At 42.0% G+C, this 20131-nt stretch overlaps 1 protein-coding gene across 1 annotated transcript in view; it reads right to left on the bottom strand.

Moving 5' to 3' along the window:
• Window positions 1–243: 243 nt before the first annotated feature.
• The window catches only part of SLX9 (SLX9 ribosome biogenesis factor), a 290807-nt gene continuing 270919 nt past the window's right edge, over window positions 244–20131 (bottom strand). The window contains exon 6 of the mRNA XM_073633478.1: window positions 244–2493. Within this exon, the coding sequence (XP_073489579.1) occupies window positions 2364–2493 (130 nt within the window). The 3' untranslated portion in view covers window positions 244–2363. The remainder of the gene's footprint in view (window positions 2494–20131) is intronic.

The raw sequence follows: 20131 nt of genomic DNA, 5'->3' as shown, positions 1-20131 counted from the left end.
AGTTTTAGTACATATTAATGTGCCCAGAATTGAAAACAGTGCCATAGATGCAGTTACAGCACATTTCTTGGTGCTTCCACACTGAAAAATCAAAGTCAGGGCTCACTTTAGGGGTCTATGTGAACAGACTTTGGGCTTGTGTCAATGGCAGCAGTTTGAAATTCATTTGAGATGCTTCCAAGATAGAAATTCTTTTTTTTCACCTTAACTTATGCAATTCTATACAATAACATACAATAAAAAGGCAGTACTATTTTTATTTTATTTTATCCTTCCAATTTCAGAATTTCCAACACATATGCCACTGTTTAATCTAACATAGCAAAACATTTTGGTGTATGAGCAGTGTACAACATTTAAACAATTGTTACAGTCGCAATTTTAAAAGTATCCTATTCTTATTCAATTATTGGAGCATGTTGTGTTTTTTATTTAGATTCTATCTATCTGGGGTGACTGTTTTGATCGGTTGTCAACAAAGGTCATCTCTTCAAAGAGCCAATATACTACAAATCTAATTGCATTGAATTTTAAGGCATATGGACAGCACAGTAAATAAAACCCTGAGATTTTTCAGTAAATTATTACATAAGAGCATGCCGTTGCAGTTATAACAAAAACTGACCCGTATACAAATGTAAGAAATCAGATTACAAAGGATCCCAATGGCAAAAGCTTTTCTGTGCTGCCATAGTGATAAATCTGAATTAGGGCCTACTTTAAAGTTAGCTTAAACTTGTGGTTGTGGGAGGCAGTAAATACACTCCTTCCTGTCCACACATCCCTTTAAAAGGTTCTGAATGTGGGGGTGGGAAGGATCAGTGATCATATGAACACTGACTGGCTGTCACAGTATCGGAAGACGGTCCGACTGACTACCAATTATTAAAAGGGACCCAGAGCTGTCTTTGGCAGCTGTCTCTGTAGAGTTAAAAGGTCCAGACGACTGCACTCCAAAAGACCTGCTTTATTAACAGGTGGTTAGTTGGAAGTGAACTGCTCTGGAGCAGATGCCCATGATTGAGCTCTGTCTCTGTGCTGGGAGTGTGCAGTGGCTGCCCAGGGACGGGCGTGTGGGCGGTAAAGCCTACCCTTTGCCATGTTAGACATTTGGCAACATGTTCAGCTGCAAAGGCAAAAATTAACCCTCTTGTTGTGTTCGGCAATAGTATTCAACTGAATGGGGCTCGCGCTTCAACTGCCCCGAAACTGTGTGCAATGCATGCAGTTGTGGTGCAATAGCACAGGTTTTTAGGGGCCAAAACTAATGGCAAGGAGGCGACACAACACCTCTCTAGAGGGAGACACAAGTGTAAACAAGCCCTAAATGTGTTAAGATGGTTGCAAAGAAGCCTGGAGCAGCTGCTGCACCCAAAGTGGTGAGTTACAAGCATGAACTCATATACATCATCACGCATAAGCAACAGGTCTGCCAACAACACGTTATCTGGTGACTGGAATTATGCTAATGGAAACACCTAAGCATCGATTAATAAAATGTATCTAATCAAGCTTTAAGGTCTATGCACATTGTTTGTATCGTTTCACTTAAGTACAACATGGACCAAAAGGCAAACGTTCACGCTCTTGTTTTGTTAATTTCACTCCTCTATACCCCCCCTTTCAAGAAATTGCACTACAAATTTTTCTTTGTTTGTGGGGAATTACCTTCTGCTTCATAAACTCTACACTTCAGCCCTTTTTGCTTAGGCCCCTGCGGAAAGCCTCAAGGGATACCCACATCACGCGTTGTTCAGGTTGCTATGGAGTGCAGTGGAGCATCAGCAGGGGACCAGCTGCTAGGATCTGGAAGAGACAACTGGCTCCCTGATGATGTCAGCAAAGAAAATGGTGGCACAGGACCAAGCTGTAGTGGATTACTGCAGGACAACACTGAATGGGTAAATATGCCATTTGTGTTCAACCCAGCAGTCATAAGAGTGGGGGGTTAAGTGTAAAAATAACACCAGTAAAGCAGGTGAAATTCTCGTTAATAAAGCTGTGTTCAGTACGTTGGACTAAAACATTTTTTGAGTTTAGAAACCAAGGACAACCTTTGGAAGTCATGTCCCTACTGCAATAATCCAGGTTTTAGATATGTATGAGATGATCTGTGTCCATCTGTTTTATAATTACTAGGTAATAAATGTTTCAAAAGGCAACATGTGTTAACCACTGCCAGATGTTTCTGACAGTACAAACTTGACCACATTCTTGCATACGTGGCTGTAGTGTTAGCCCAATTTTGGTGGAAGAGTTTGTCTTATTAATCTGCTGCCATTTTCTTGCATTTCCTGCAGCAGGCTGTGTCTCGACCTCTCTACCACATCCCAGATGTCAAGTCAATGCTCTGTGCCACTTCATCAGAGGTTAGGCGGGACTTCTCGCTCAGCTTTCAAACGTTTCAGCAGGTGCGCCGACACTGCTGACAGGGGGTTGGCCTTGTATGAAGGGTCTTTGATCAACTCCTGGACACGAGAAACTTCTTCCTCACTGGAAAACAAACATGGTAACTTCATCAAAATAAAATTATAAATAACATGTTTAATACCTTCTTCTATACCTAACTTCTCATGGTAGATCACCAGGTCTTGTCTCTTTACTCAAAACTCAACCTATTATTATCAATATGTGAGACAGGTGAAGTCTAAGGATTTATGCTCATGGCTGTACAGTGTGCAGAGCTTAAGTAATGACATTCCCTGTAACCTGCTGCCATCATGGTAGTGTGCATTCAAAACATACATCGGTGCACATTTAGGTGCTTTACGCAACCCCTTGCCCACAACTGCATACTGCTGCCTCTTCTAATGCATCTCAATTTGCAGCTGTATGCGACAGCAAAAGGTACCAGAAATGCCAGTATACATCCTCTGCACGCTGTTCAGCTTTTGTACGGCAGTGTGCATAAATCCTTTAAAGTTAGTCCAGCTGCAGATTCACAAACATGGGAATCAGAAAAGTTCAGCCAGTATTTGTTCACCAATTGTAATTGTAAAAAGTGCATTTAAAAAAAAAATTAGCTTGAGTAATTCTTAGCTGAATCACAGAAAAACGTGTCAGAAGTCTAAAAGAGTAATACATATAGTTGCTTATATTTGAAGGGTGAAATTTAGAGTTTGTTGGAGTCCAGAATAGTGATGAAAGGAGAAGTAGGGACAAAGATCTTTTTGCCCTACTTCCTCTGTGGATCACAGGAGTGCATATTTAGCTGACAGTGGGCTAAAGTCCGCTGTCGGCTGATGTAACTCAGCCAGGATCCTGACTTTAATGTTGGGATCCACTCAGTTGCCTGATCAGCAGCTTTCTCAGCCTCTCAGCGTGCTGCTGCCCCTCCACAGCCCAGCACTCCAGTGAGCATTGGAGGGGCAGAACACAGAGCAGAGACTTACAGTCACCGCTCTGTGCTCAGAGCGAACCTGAGAATTGAGCGATCAGCGGTCTTTAATCGCTCAGTTCTCGGCCTTAGAGATGGCAGGGGACAGATGCAGTATAGGACCGATGTTGCATTCACCTAGCCAAGTTTGAATTTTTTTTTTTTATATCCCGCACTTCTCTTTGAAGAAGCAGAAAAAAAACTAAGAAGTGAAATTGATGACATTTTCCAAATCATTTAAGTTTTTCACCAAAGCTTGGTACAGGTTTTCCTTTATTATGCCCTCTAGATGTTTTCTTCTCCTTTCAGTCAAACAGCCCATTGCTGCATGCGATGTCTAGCTGTTAAACCACCGAACTCGATTTTTCAAATGGTTAAAACTTAAAGAGTGACTTTACCTTTAAAAATGTTTTTATTTCACCTAACTTTACTTTTGCAATAAATGGCACCAGAATCCCTCTACGCCAATCGCTGTATAAAAAAATAAATGGTTGCACAGACCTTAATACACTTGGTGTTGGTGGCCCACCATAAAGAGCTCTATAGTCCGGCTGTCTCTGACACCATTTACTTTTTTTTTTAAAGTGATACTAAAGTCTTGTTTTTATAGTTAAAAATAACAAACCTGTCATACTTACCTGCACTGTGCAGTGGATTTGCACAGAGCAGTCCAGATCCTCCCTCTTTTCAGGTCCTTCTTCGGTGCTCCTGGCCCCTCCCTCCTGTTGAGTGCCCCCACAGCAAGCAGCTTGCTATGGGGGCACCTTAGCCAAGCAATAGCTCCCCTTATCCATTCAAACGCAGAGCCCTGGCCCGTCCCTCTTTTTCTATCCAGTGGCTGACTGACTTTGATTGACAGTAGCGGGAGCAGGCAGCTGAGACACTCCTACAATATTGCTGGTTCTAGATGGGGCTCAGGTAAGTATTAGGGGGGTTGAGGGGGCTGCTGCACACAGAAGGCTTTTTATCTTAATGTATAGAATGTATTGAGATAAAAACCTTCTGCTTTTAAAATCACTTTAATTTAAAAAAAAAAAGAGACTCTAGGCCTGTCATTGCTGTTGGGTTGAAACCATGACCTAAAGTGTGCGTGAAATGATTTAGTTACCTTGTTTTGTTCCTTATTGTATGGTTGTACCGTTGTGTTTACTAAACTCATGGCCTTCCCATGAGAGCTGCAATGCCCCGTACACACGGTCGGACATTGATCGGACATTCCGACAACAAAATCCTAGGATTTTTTCCGACGGATGTTGGCTCAAACTTGTCTTGCATACACACGGTCACACAAAGTTGTCGGAAAATCCGATCATTCTGAACGTGGTGACGTAAAACACGTACGTCGGGACTATAAACGGGGCAGTAGCCAATAGCTTTCATCTCTATTTATTCTGAGCATGCGTGGCACTTTGTGCGTCGGATCTGTGTACACATGATCGGAAATTCCGACAATGGATTTTGTTGTCGGAAAATTTTATTTCCTGCTCTCAAACTTTGTGTGTCGGAAAATCCGATGGGAAAATGTGTGATGGAGCCTACACACGGTCGGAATTTCCGACAACAAGGTCCTATCACACATTTTCCATCGGAAAATCCGACCGTGTGTACGGGGCATACGTGTGAAAGATACAATAATTGACCTTACTTTTTGAATATACATTAACCAGGCACTTTTGTCCCTTCCTGCCCAAGCTAATTTTTAGCTTTCAGCGCTGTCGCACTTTGAATGACCATTGCGCGGTCATGCTACACTGTACCCAAACAATTTTTTTTATCATTTTATTCTCACAAATAGAGCTTTCTTTTGGTGGTATTTGATCACTGCTGGCATTTTTATTTTTTGCGCAACAAATAAAAAAAGACCGAAAATTTTGATTTTTGTTTCTGTTAATTTTTGTAAATAAATACTTTTTCTCCTTCACTAACGGGCACTGATGAGGCTGCACTAATGGGCACTGATAAGGTGGCACCAATGAGTTGGCACTGATGAGGTGGCACTGATGGGTGGCCCTGGTATGCAGCACTGATGGGCATTGATAAGCGGCACTGATGGGTACCTACAGGTGGCACTGATAGGTGGCACGGGTGGGCACTAATTGGCACTCATAGGTGGGCACTGATCGGCGTGGATGGCACTGCTGGGCATCACTGATGAGGAGACATCTGGCAGGCACTGACTGGCCAGATGTGTGGGCGCTGATTGTCATTTGGGCACTTACTGGCATCCCTGGCGGTCTAGGGTGGAATTCCTGGTCATCCATCTGTTGTGGACTTCCCTGGTGGTCCAGTGTGGGCATTCGCGGGGGGGGGGGCTGCGCAGACCCCCCTGTCAGGACAGCTGCCGATCAATGGCTCTTCCTGTTTACACCGTGATCACCCGTGATTGGACACGGCAGATTATGTGGTAAAGAGCCTCCGTCAAAGGCTCTTTACCGAGATTGGTGTAGCGGTGTCTCAGACTGACATACTATACCACGGATCGCCGTGATGTGCGCCCCCATGAGTGCGTGGCGGCTGTTATCCTGCTGGACGTCATAAGACGCCCAGTCAGGATAACTGAGCCACCGCCCGCCCGTCATTCTGCTATAGGCTGGGTGGGAAGTGGTTAAACCCTACATATATCAAAACCACAGGGGTGGTGTTTCTTTCCTGCCCTCTACCCTTACAGCATATTTTTGTTCCATGACCAAAAATAGACTTTCATAACCTTCATATATTTTTGATTAGTCAGTGTCAGAATGGTGAGAACAAGTGTTTTCAATTTCCTTTGTCAAATCCTTCAAATATATATACATACACTTTTAGATCATGTTTGAAAGATATGCACAAGAGAATGCTAAGAGGCTTTAAAAGGTATTTTCCCTATTGCAGCCAAACTGGGTTAACACCTACTTTGTATTTGTTACACTCACATATTTAAAAAATTGCAGCTTACCTTTTTTAGATACTCCTTTCTAGAAACTCAAGCAAAGAAAAATCCTGCATAGTTCTCCATTTATCATGGGGGTGGGGAGCTATGTTTGTCAATTTACTCTGGCTGTACTGTGCTGGCAGAGCTCACCTCTTCAGCTGTAAACTAGATTTCAACACTGTCTGTCCTAACAAAGGGTTAAAAATGCAGACGTTGGGATTCTCCATTGTATGTTAATAAGAGAAAGCTCATCATGTCCTTAGCCTTTCTATTGAGACAAACTGACACTGAACGTTTTGAGGAATGCTTGCAGTCACCCATGACATCACCTCTTTAGGTGAAACATCTAAAAGGTAAGAAATAGACCCCTCTTACACCGACTCGCAGCAGTTTCCCCACAGGGTACCTGCAGTTTTCATGCGGAATAGCTGTGCTTTCCCCATAGGCTTACATTAAATTGGGCACTTTCTGAAAGCTCACCAAAAAGACTTCTAGTGCACTTTCAGAAAACGTGCCAAAACTGCCTGATCCGATTGAAGTCTTTGGTAAAGCACGGGTAACCCAAACAAAAACTGTAGGTACACTGTGCTGCACCCAAGCTGGGGGGAAACCACAGTATCAAAGGGACCTTATTTAAAAAAAAAAAAAAATAGGCATGTGGTGTGAATAGAAACACATAACAAGTTGAAGTACACTTTAAGCTCAGCCGTTCACAACATTCTGTTACAGCTACACTTTGGCACTTCGATTTTCCAGCCTTGGTAGTGGTGCCAACTCTCTGCACATCGGCTGTTATGACTGAGAAATGGCTACAGCTCTCTATGGACTTGAATCAAAATGTTAGTGAAAAATGAAAGGCCATCAGCCAAGGAAAACGATTCGTAAGCCAAAGAAAACTGCAGACAGACAGAGGTGATGTGAATCGCGATAGATTTCATTTAAGAATGTTATCAAATCTTGATGGTGAAATAAACAAACAGGTCCTCATATGTGACAGTAGGAGGGCTGCCAGTCTGTTGTCTATGTACACAGGCTAAACTGTGGAATGCAGTAGGAGGACGTTATCGGGAATATCCCCTTTAGTAATTACTAGATCACTTAAATTACTGTTGTGATTAGAGGAATTCAGGGAATGCACCTTTATACAATTATGGCCTAATACTTTGTTTTTTTTTTTTTTCAAAATGCAATAGATGAACACTCTGATTTACATACAACAAATAAAAGTACAGCAACTGTACTTAGCAGTAGTGTTCCATCACATCTAATAAACTGACATTTTTAAGAGGTGATAATCTTAAGGCAAATAACGCGGTCTAATTTTTCATCGACAGATCTCTTCCAAGAATTGGAAGGCTGAACGTTCATTCTGATAAATGAACCTGTTGAATATGTGACAATGTCAGGTGGCCCCTCATGATTCTGATCTCCAATAAAGGACACTGTATAGATTCTGCACATTCACTTGTGGTGAAGGAAAGAAGAATGCTGTGGTTTAAGGTGAACTCCTCAAAGAGACTGTATCATAGGAAAAGTACATGAGGGCTGCCATTGCTGGCCCTACTGTGAAAAAGTTAGACGCCCGGTTGTGTTCGGCTGCAAAACTACTGGCACATGCATACTGTAAATGAGTGCCAGAATTCCATATCTCTATATTTGTTCTAGGTAGAGACTCAGAAAGCATTGAAGCAAAAGCATCAAATTGACAGCCAAAAAACTCACATTCATAATAGAGATGTAAGCAATGAAAACCCCATACTTTTCTTATTTAAAGTACCAATATGTGGTCTGTTTAGGGCGAATATTTAGTAACTCCACTTTATTAAAAAAAAAAAATATCGCAAATAAAAAAAATTGAATATAGCATACAGAATTTCTACACCAGCCACACTATAATTCAATGATTAAAAATGACATTTTCTTTTTAAACTGCAGTGCTGCGATTGTCTGTAAGAGTCAATGCAATATGGCAACCTAGAGACGTTCTGTACACCACTGGTGTACAGAACACCTTCAAAAATGACATTTCCTGCTTGGGTGAAGAACTCTGCACAAAGACACAAATTGGGGTTTAGGCATCCTCTGCAACAAACATTTTTTCCTCATATCCAAACCGGAGTTTCTCTTTAAAGTGGTTGTTAAGCTACTCTAACATCTTTATACTATCCTCACTGTCTCCTAATCCTGTGTTCCCGTTGGTGGTTTATTAAAAAAATGCAGTATAGACCAAATTTAGAGCGCCTCAGAGCGTGATAGGCCAGCTCTCTCCTCTCCCCATCTGACAGCTGCAGCAGGCGGGGCCGAGATTTACCCGCTGGCGTTAGTCAGGAGGGGAGGTGGAGAGGGCCGGCCGGTCACGTGAGCGCCTAGCAGCGCTCTGAAATGAGGTATATACTGCATTTTTGAAAAAAAACACACACAGGGGGACAAAGGATTAGGAGACAGAGCGGATAGTATAAAGATGTAGATGTTATTTCAGCAGCAGGGGGGCGGGCACTGTCACCAGCTGACAAGCAGGGGGGGGGGGGGATAGAGCAAGGCTGCGGATGACGGAGGCGTGTAAACTGACCATGGTGTCAGGGCTCAGCAGCCATGATAAACTGTGGTCAGTTTACAGGGGGGAGTTCATAGCCAGGCAGGATCAGTCAGGTATTTCAGGTGATAGAAAGGGCCAAATTACACAGCACAAGCATTGTGCTGTATAACATGCTTTAAAAGGGACAGGATCCTTTTATTAAAAAAAAAAAATTTAGGTTAACAAACGCTTTAAGGTAAACGCATTTACTCCCTGTTCAGTGCTGTTGATTCACAAAACTACAGCTTCATATTTCATAACATTTCTAGAGACAACATATACAGATCAGGGCTGTATAATATATAGTATGAAAAGTAAACCTAAGGACATATTTCTTTACACTCTTTACTGAAAAATTGGTAGAGATTTGCATAAAAAAGAGCACCAGATTTTGGGGTTTAAAGCTGATCCCCAAGTTTTAGTGAAGTTTATCCCCTTGGCACTGGTGCCTCCTGGCCCTTTATGGGATTTCAGATGCTGGGAGGCAGGGCGGAGTTTATGATCATGTGATACCCGTGATTGGCTGTCATGGCAGTCACATGATCGGAAAACTCCTGATCACAAGAAGCAATTGGGAGCTTTCCGTTAGCCGTCGGTAACTGTACCAGGAGTGTGCTCTCGGCACAGCTGTGTTAGCAGTGTGGTGCGCAAATATGTGGTCGCTTGGCGCCAAGGTATACCCGCTGACAAGTTGCATATTTGCGTGCCGTTGGAGCCAAGACGTTAAATAGTTTCTTTTGAACAAGCTGGTCCAAATGAACTATGCACTTCACTAACAGATGCACCAGCTATGTGCACTGTATAAAATGTATATAGCCTCAGCTACATACTGCATACAGCACTGTGTTCCAGCAGCGTGACGGGAACTTCCCATCCCATTCCCAGAATAAAAATCAGTCAGACTGATCTCTGCACAGCCATTCACAGGGAGCTTTGTATTCTATTGATGTATACAAAGCTTCCTTTGATTGGCTGAGGTAGAGAGGCAGGCGGATGATGTCACAATCCCCAGCTCAGCCAGAGGTAGCTTTGCAGGTATTCAAAAAATATATAGTAAGGCTCCCTAAGAATGGCTGAGCAGAGCTCAGCTCAACTCAATTTTGTTCCCGTTCTGCTGTCTAAACACACCGCTGTATGCAGCTGAAGCTACCTACAGTTTATACAGCGAATACAACTACTACATCTGTTAGGGAAGTAAATAGTTTGTCTGGACCAACTTGGTCCAAACAAACTAAAACACATTTTATGAAGACTACATTCACATTTGAGCAGAGCAACTTTCAGGTGTTTTCATTTGAGCATTTTTGCAGGCATATTACAATGTTTTACATATGTATTCAAGCTTCAGGCATTTTTGTTTTAGCCAATCAAACCCACTAGGGGAAGGAGATCAGTTAATAGAGGCTAAAAAATGCCTGAAACATGCTAGAAAAAACAATAAAATATGCTTGAATCAAGTGTTTTCAGGTGTGCTCATTGAAGTCTATGGGGCCAAAAATGCTCAACTCTGCCTGAAAAGTAGTTTATGTACTTTTTGGAGTGAAAGGCGTTCAGTTACAAGTGGCAGGATGCTAAGATGTGAACAGGGGCTATTGAAATACATGCAAATTTGGAGGTGGAGCGTTTTAAAGCTTCGAGCTACAAAACACCCAGGTGTGGATGGAGCCTTGAACATAATGCTCAGCTTTAAAAAGAAAGCAAAACCAGAATGCTGATAGCTGGAGGAACCCGCCATGGTAAAGCATGATACTTTAATCACTTTTCTACCAGGGAAATTCTGTGTTTTCTTTAAATAGAAATTACTTTAAACCCCCAAACAAGTATATATTTTCTGAAAGCAGAGACCCTGCAAAAATAAAGTAGCAGCTATTGCAATTTTTTGCACAGTATTTGTTCATTTTTTCAGTAAAAAAAAAAAAACCCCACACAAAATAATTTTAGTGCAAACAAACCCAGTATTATACTCAATTTTTGGTAAAATATAAAGCATGGAGTTTATCCGAGTAAATAGATACCAAACACAATATCACACCCGTGAAATCACAAATAATAGAACCCAAAATTCTCCATAGGCTACGCTTTAAAAGCCTTTTTCAGTTTATAGTTAACCATGAATTATATCCCTAGAATTATTGTTCTTGTTCTGTCGTTTTCAGTGATAACTTAGGTGTGGCGCAATTTATGTTTAAATACACATGCATGCCCTGTGCTGCACGTTAGCATTGGGGTATGTGCATTTAATTTTTTCTTTTTAATTCTATTATAATTTAACTCTTTTTTTTTTTTCCCCCCCACATTTACGTTTATTGCCATCACAATGGAGGTAAAAAAGCCCCCTAAGTGATAGCATGGGGAAGTGTGACAGGTCCTCTTATAGAGACTCAGGGTCTTTTAGAACCCCAAATGTGTCCCCTGCCCTTCACTGTAGCAAATCAAGCACAGATCATGTTCAACTAGCTGCTACCCCAGCTCTGTAACCAGAAGTGATGTGATACATGATGCATTCAGAATAATTGGCAGCAGAGGGGATCTCCTCCTGCTCTCAAAGTTTCAACAGTTTACCACGGTTCCTGGAGGAACAGGACAGCCCAGAACCACCCCGGCACCGACCACACCTTCAGAACCCCAAAAACTGATTGTGTGGCTCAAGAACTGCCCAGATCACTTTTACCTGAAAGATGTTCGTTGGCTGAAAAAGTTACCAAGCTCATGGCTTGGTAGGTGTAGAACAAGCAAAACATAAAGCATAACTAAGCCCAATAACAAAAATGTAATATATTGCTGCTTAGCAGTCCTTTAGATGTGGTGGCTGCATTTGTTTTAATTTTTCAGGCTAAAAACATTTTTACAAGTACAGATAAAACCCACCGATATAGTCAGAAATGCAGTGTCCTTGTTACTTCCAGTAATCTTACCTGGAAGCATAAGTGTCATATTTTTTGTAGCCCACGTGAGAACCCTGTGTCCCTTCATAAATGCAATGGAAAAGTGGAGCGTGGTAACCCTAAGACAGGACGTGTTTTTTGTTTTTGTTTTTTTGCATGATTACAATTTAAAAACAAAGGGAAAGCCTGGAAAAAAAGAACATGAATTCAGCCACCACATCTAATGACTAGTAAGCTACAATATAGATTTTTTTTCTGATTCCTCTATCAATGCTATACAGTGTGAATGGATGATTCTTCTGCTGAAGCTATTGTATTCTGACAGCCAACCCCTCCAGCTGTGAAAATACCCAAACAGCAACCGCATTCGACTGGATGCAGCCGTTGTTCAGCCGAAACTTTTCCCCCCAGCTCTCTCATTTTTTTAGTCCAAGGATGTCAGGTGGCGACAGTGCCACTTACTGATCGAATTTCAGCCAGTTCATCAGAAACTGGACAAAATTTGTACAGTGTATGGCCAACTTAAGTGAAGGATATTTTTTTTTGTTGAGCAACGCCTACCTGTTTTCAATGAGTCTCACAGTTGATCAGGGATCCTTTCAGTACTGATACAGACACTATTTGCATATTTAAGCCATAGATGTCAGGAACCAGCCGAGATTCAAACCATGTATAGGCAGGCTGAATGTACCCAAGTTGATTGATCAACTTGGATACAAGCAGTTTGTTGGATTTTACAAGCGATTATTGCTAGTGGCTGTTATACCAGCTAGCAATAATTACTGTGTTCTGGGGTTTGCCCGCATCCTTCTCTTCTTAGGTCCCCCACCAGCGCTCTTGGCCCCTCCCACCTGCTGAGTGTCCATTCACACACAGAGTTTGGCCCTGTCTCCTCTCTATCCTCACTGGCTCTCAGCCAATGAGGAGGGAGAGTCCCCGGAGAGCTGAGGCTCTTGTGCACATTGCTGGATAGCGATGGGGCTCAGGTAAGTGTTTGGGAGGGGGAGGGGGGTAGCTGGGGGGCTGCTGCACGGAAAAAAGGTATTTTACCTTCATGCATAGAATGCATAAAGGTAAAAAAACCTTGAGCCTCTAGAACCACTTCAATGTAACCACAGCTCTAGGCCAAATGTGGGGTTTCTCTTCTGCAGTTGAATAATAAAAAGCCAATTATTAAACATTACAAATCAGACGTTTCACAGAGACTTGGATGTGCAGCAAAAAGCCTACATTTAACCTTATTTGGTGATTTCTACCCTACAATATGACTGGTTAAAGCACAATACTTTTCCCTGTCTGACTACATCCCCATTGGTTTCCCACCAGTTATACAGCTTTCTAGGCTGACAACAAATCCTGAAGCACGTCAGATAGCTGTCTGCCAGATGCCAACAGCTCATCCCGTGCTCTTGTTTACCTTCAAAGGGACATGATGCAAGTTCTCAGCACATGCACATCCAGCCTTTAGATAATGTAACTCAGGGATAGCGTGAACCAGACATTTTTTTTTTTTTAAACAATAGTATGGTCTAAGTCAAAAAGCAGCATGCCCTCATATAATCTAATGTTGTTCACTTGTGCATTTGTCTCTGTGACCAGAAAACCATTCTATTATCTTTATAAGGTAAGTGATTTAATTAAAAAGCAAAAAATTATACACAGTTTTAAATAAATAACTCTTATGAACAATTAATAGGAAAGATGTTACATCTTCAGTTTAATTCAAACCTGGATATGTGGAAATGCCACAAAGGTCTAGGGCTAAAGACAAACAAACCTCGGGTGGGTGGGGATCAGTGGTTTGCCTTATTATATTTAATTTAATTCCTTCTTTTTTTTTTTTTTTTTTTTTTTTTTTTTTTATTGAAAAGCACATAGACATAATTGTTACATGAGCCTGTCACTAGCACCTGGAACCACCATTGGCACTTTCAACTAGACTATTATATCATTTTTAAAAATTTTTGCTGAACCTTGGCCCATGACAAACAATGCAACAAGTTCACTTTAATGCACCCCCCACCCAGCAACTTATGCTTGCACTCTTTGCCTCTCCATTTAACCATATAGAAGGAGGAAAGCCAGCCTTGCGTAAATTCCAAACAGATTTCCAGTATGAGCTCAGACAGGCCTGAGCATCTTCTCATCCCACATGCCAGCAATGAGCCACACAACAGTGCTCATGCAGTGAGTCACATGCTCCTCTAGAAACACCAGCTTAATGAAGAAGTAGAATAGCAAAGGTAATTTCTCTACTGGGGGGGGGGGGGGGGGGGGGGAGGCTTTAAAAGGAGAATGATACTTTATAAAGCACAGGTTTGCTTTAAAGCTCAATTTGATTGTTAAACCTCCTTTTTGTATTTTGCTTTTAATGTACGTAGGAGGGTAGGCTGATGATGATATATAATGGCACATGTTCAGAAAGACACAACTGGGATTAGCCAACATATTACCCTGCATTTTCAATGATAGGTTGGTTCAGTGTGCATTCTAGGGATCGACCAATATAATTTTTTTTGGTGCCGATATGATACCGATATTTCAGCCACATCTCAGGCCAATAGCCGATATTCTGAACATTTAACTTTTTTATTTTTACATTTTTTTTTTAATCACTGTTATTGCTGTCACAAGGAATGTAAACATTATGACAGTAATAGGCAGTGACAGGTACTCTTTATGGAGGGATCGGGGGTCTATAAGACCTCAAACCCCTCCTCTGCACTTGACAGTATTCAAAACGTCAAGATTGGTGTTTTTGAATACTTTCTTTTTTTTTAATCTGGCACCTTTAAGATGCCAGTTACTAGATCCGAGACCTGAAGGAATCATTGGCTTTGTTCGGGTCTTCGGCCAGCCGGCTGGTTGCTCGGGCCTCCCGCTGGGACGGGAGAGTCCGGGCGAGCGGCGAAAGGTAGCGGGAAGGGGGGAATGTCCCCTCCCACTGCTTGTAATAACAGCCGAGCGGCTACTGAGCCGACCGTCTGCTCTAAAGAACGGTATTGGGGTGATGCCTGCAGCTGCATGCATCAACCCGGTAAAACCCCTTGAAGCAATATTGGCAACATCGGTCTAGTTTGCGACCGATACAGATTTTGCGGAAAATGCTGATATCGGTCTGCAATAATTGGCCTTACCGATAATCAGACGATCCCTAGTGCTTTCGACATTTTACTAGCACTAAAACATGTGAAAAATATCTCCTATTCTGGCTCAAATAAGCTTGATCTGTAATCACTGACTTATTTATTAGATCATCAAATGCTGCACTACATAGCAGACTCTGAAAAAATAGGGGGATGCGCGCAAATGCTTACTCTTATTTAGTCTGGACTTTTGCTGGGAAACGCAGGCTGTCTGTTGAAACAACACAGCACACTGCACAAATATCTTAGAGTTATCACACTGCCCTGGTATTCATGGCATGTCTCACATACACAGCTTGTAAAAGAGAATGAGGTTGAAGAGATTCCTCTGTGTACTTACAGCTGAGAGAAACATCAAGGGCAGAACAATGATTCAATATTTGCTCCCTTTACATATGGTTTTTATTTACCACTGATACAGTACACGAACAGTTGTGATTTTGCTTAAAACTGAACTCCGGGGAAAAAATACAAAGCCACTCTTGCAGTGGGGCTCCCTCTGCACTGCAAGGGCTAAATTTTGATTCTTGTCTAGGTGTAAACCAAAAGGCAAGTTTAACAGGCCTTAGGCTCTGCTCCTGGAAGCTTCATTCTCTCCATGGGACTGGTCCACCAAAGCCAATTTTCTTTGGTGATCTGTCATTTGCTGCATATCTGACATCATCACATACAATGCAGGTCCAGAAGTCATGCATTGTAAGTGAGCAAGCCAAGAGCCCGCTCACAATATAGTATGAGTGGCAGTGGGAAATTAAGAATGAACCCAACATTTTTTTTAATAGTAAAAGTTTATTAGGCATTTTCTATCTAAAGACAGTGTGCAAAATGTAAGAGCGTACAATGGAACAAGACACTGGTCAAAGAATCTACAGTCATCAAATAATCAAGTGTTCCACAAAACCCAAGGTCCATTTGATAGCTGGAGTGTTATGGGTATAGTAGGTTATGGCTCTATGGGCAATTGTGGTAGGAGGTAATAGGTTGGAGTAGCGGGGGCATTTAGGTCCCTTCATGTATCAGAAGAAAAAAAATACAATAAAAGACGAACCAAGAAAAGAAAGGTGGTATAGTGAGAAGGGATAGTGTAAGGCTGGATTCACACCTATGCATTTTTAGTGCTTTTTGCATTTTGCAGATTTGCACTACATAACATGTTCCGTAGGAAACCATGTTACATGGACTGTAGTGCAAATCTGCAAAAAGCACTAAAAATGCATAGGTGTGAATCCAGCCTAAGAGAGGGTGAGGAACAAATAAAAGGAGAGAGGTTTGTGGAAAGGAGTGTCCACGTGGGGGATGATAAGATCCAGTCAAGGTCAAAAGACTATGGACGGCATTACAGATGTAAGTTTTGAAATTGAGCGAAGCTCATAAAAGCAATCCAGATACTCTAAGTGAAGATGTCCCAATCTGCCATACAACAAGGCTGTCAGCTCCTCCATGTGTTGTAGGTGAGTAATTTCAGCATTCCATTCTTTAAATAGAGTGGGGAACGTTTGACCTTCGGTGCATCAGGATCACGGTTCTGGTGGCCAGGAGAAAGAAGTGCTTTAAGCTTTTTTGATGGCAGAGATATAGCCCAGAGAAAGGATCGCAAACTCTGCTGTTGTCTGGACTTTAAGGCCCATAACTTGCTCATATTCAGTAAAGATTTGGGAGAAAAAAAATCTTCACATCAAAAAGCATGACCACCAGACACGTAACATGCTTCTGACACATAACATGCTTCTTTATTTTGCTTGGCAGCACCAACATCAGTCCAAGGCAGAGGGAAATATATTTTTTATGGTGGAATGCCATTTGTACCAGCATGATGGGATCTTAAAGTTTGTCTCCTTGGCTATGGATGACTTAAGAGAACTATTTTTCTGAAGGTCGCCTTTGATGCATTAACAGTTCATGTCTCACACCATACAGGAATGGAATAGGGAGTGATAAAGTACACCAGGTTTAGGAGAACAGCGTATAGTTGGGAAATTCTTGGGGTAAGGGTTTGGGGATGGAAACACAGTTTCAAAGGGTGAGAAACCTCTTAAAGATGGGTCCTATTTTACTAAGCACTGGAGTCAGCTGCCAGAACAGGGATGAAGATCTATGGTGCACTTTTGGGGACAGACCCAATTCAGTACATATGTATCGGATGGAGTGTATTTAAGAACATTTTTGGGATGGCGGTAGAGAGGGTTTCAAAGATGCATTATAACTGTGGCAGCAGTTTGTGTAATAGGTCTTATAGGAGTGCTGCGTAATTGCCATCATAAAGTCTAGCAATATCTGTGGATATGTGGACTCCCAAGTATTTACTTTAAAGGGGTTGTAAAGGTTCAGGGTTGTTTAAAAAACAAAAAAACAAACATGTCATACTTACCTCCGCTGTGTAGTTGGTTTTGCACAGAGTGGACCCGATCCTCCTCTTCTGGGGTCCCTCAGCGGCATTCCTGGCTCCTCCTCTTCTCGAGTGCCCCATGGGAGAAGCGCTCTCCTTCACGGACACCCGCGTGGGTGCGCTCCCGTGTCCTGCTTCTTTGTCTATTTACACAGAAAGCAGGACTTGGCCCCGCCCCACGGATCATTGATTGACAGCAGCGAGAACCAATGGCTGCGCTGCTATCAATCCATCCAATCAGGACCCGAGACACCTGCTTTTGCTGGTGTGCTCATCCTCGCTGTGAGATAGAGGGGGTACAGGTATGTAAAATGGGGGCTCAGGGGGGATGCAGCATTACAGAAGGTTTTTCACCTCAATGCATAGAATTCATTGAGGTGAAAAACCTTGAGGGTTTACAACCCCTTTAATAAGTGCCCCTTATGAAAGTGACGTCATTCTTTACTTCTATATCCAAGCAGACAAACATACACAACTGTATTAAAAATGATAACATTTACTTACAAGATTATTAAAACATCATTTAAAAGACAAGGGCATTAATACGTGTATATTTACTTGTTTACAGAAGTTACCGTATATACTAGAGTATAGGTCGATCCGAATATAAGCCGAGGCCCCTAATTTACCACAAAAAACTGGGAAAACGTATTGACCCGCGTATAAGCCGAGGGTGAGAAATGCAGCAGCTACTGTAAGTGGAAAAGAGGATCAATAATGCCCATCTGCAACTGCATGCCTCCCTGTGTCCTGTGCAGGCCTCCCTGCGTCCTGTGCAGGCCTCCCTGCGCCAATCTGCATCCTCTCTGTGTCCTGTGCATGCCTCCGTGTGGCGATCTGCAGCCACCATTGCACCAATCAGCGTGTCATAAAAATATATGGCGGCCATTCCAGTGTTCAAAAGCCACGCCTCCTCCTCGTCTGTGATAGGCAGAACACTCAATTTCCCAGAAGTCAGTGTTCAGCCTATCACGGACGTCCGCTCATCTTCATACCACGGACGAGGATGAGAGGATGTCTGTGATAGACTGAACACTGACTGCTGGGAAATTGAGTGTTCTACCTATCACAGACAAGGAGGAGGCGCGCATTTTGAATAGTGGAATGGCTGCCGTATGTTATTATGACACGCTGGCTGCTGTCTGTCTGCATGACACGCTGATCAGGTAGGCAGACGGCAGTGACTCGAGTATAAGCCGAGGGGGGCACTTTCAGCCTAAAAAAAAGGACTGAAAATCTTGGCTTATACTCGAGTATATACGGTACTTGCTTGTAGGACATCTGATCCAACCAATGTCCATTGGATCAGATGCTTTTGAGGGCAGAGGAGAGATCTGGGGTCTAATAGACCAGTTCTCTCAGTAAATGGTATTTATCACTGCCCATGCTATCACAAGGGATATTTTGTTCATTCCTTATGTTAGCAAAAATGTTGAATGAAAAAAATAAAGGAACAGTAAGAAAGTCACATTCAAATAAAATATAACTTTTTTAAAAATTGAAAGCGACCCTGCTCCCACTTGCAAATGTGAATGCACATGTAGTTTCCGCATGCATATGTAAACGATGATCGCACCGCACGCAACGTATCACCGTAAATGTCAGAGTGAGAGCGATGATTCTAGCACCAGACCTCCTGTTTAGGTGTAACTGGGTAACCAGTAAAGGCTTTTAAACCATTGCCTGTTGAAATTTTTAAATACTGTAGTCTGTAGCCATTCCACGTGCGTGCACAATTTTAAAGTGTGACATGTTAAGTATCTAGCAACTCTGCATAACAATTTTTTTATATTTTACCAAAATATTTACTGGGTATTATATTGTGTTTGTGAACAGTAGAATTCACTGAAGTGTATTTTTTCCTAAAAAAAGATTGCATTTGATAAACTACTGCACAAATATCATGTGAGATAAAAAAATTGCAACCACCATTTTATTGTCCAGGGCCTTTGCTTTCAGAGAAGATATAATGTTTGGGGGCTCGAAGTAATTTTCTAGTAAAAAATACGAAAAAAAGCCACAAAGGCCACTTTTTATGTGAGATGGGTCAGAACTTGTTAAATGATTGTAAAAACTTGTTTTTTTTCCCCCTATAAAAATAAACAAACATGTTATACTTACCTGCTCTGTGCAGTGGAATCCACTGCACAGAGTAGCCCGCATCCTCCTCTTCTCTGGTCCCTCTTCTGTGATCCTGGCCCCTCCCTCCTGTTCAGTTCCCCCCACAGCAAGCAGCTTGCTATGGGGGTACCCAAGCCGAGTCACAGCTCCCTGTGTCCATTCAGGCACGGAGCCCCGACCCGTCCCTTGCTCCCTCTCCCTTCTGATTGGCTAGCTGACTTTGATTGACAGCAGCGGCAGTCAATGGCGCCGCTGCTGTGTCTCAACCAATCAGGAAGGAAAATCTCGAACGACTGAGACACTCATGCACATCGCTGGACAGACAGCAGGGTTGAAATAAATCAATGATTTAAAAAATAAAATAAAAAAGATTTTCTTGATTTTTATAAAATGTATTTTATCTAAAGATAGTTTTCTAATTAAGATATATTAATAATTTAGTTTATTCAGCATGAAATGGAGCTTAGTTATACATTTACATTTTTGGTAAACTCGTTCAATGAATCCAAGCTCTGCAAGCTTGAGATAACATGCACTGCATTGATGCATTCACATAATTTCACAGTAACCATGAGATAAACCAGGGTTCAGGAATATTCCTTTATCCCATTGTTTTGCAAGTCTATGTACATTTGAAACTGTATGATTGAATCAGTTTTGATATTGCGGTTTTACTAACCCGACAGCTTATTATTCTAAGGTGTCCATTTATGAAGTAGTAAAAAATATTC

The sequence above is a fragment of the Aquarana catesbeiana genome, linkage group LG06 (assembly GCF_042186555.1).
Source record: "Aquarana catesbeiana isolate 2022-GZ linkage group LG06, ASM4218655v1, whole genome shotgun sequence".
NCBI lineage: Eukaryota > Metazoa > Chordata > Amphibia > Anura > Ranidae > Aquarana > Aquarana catesbeiana.
This window is presented reverse-complemented; position numbering and strand designations above follow the sequence as displayed.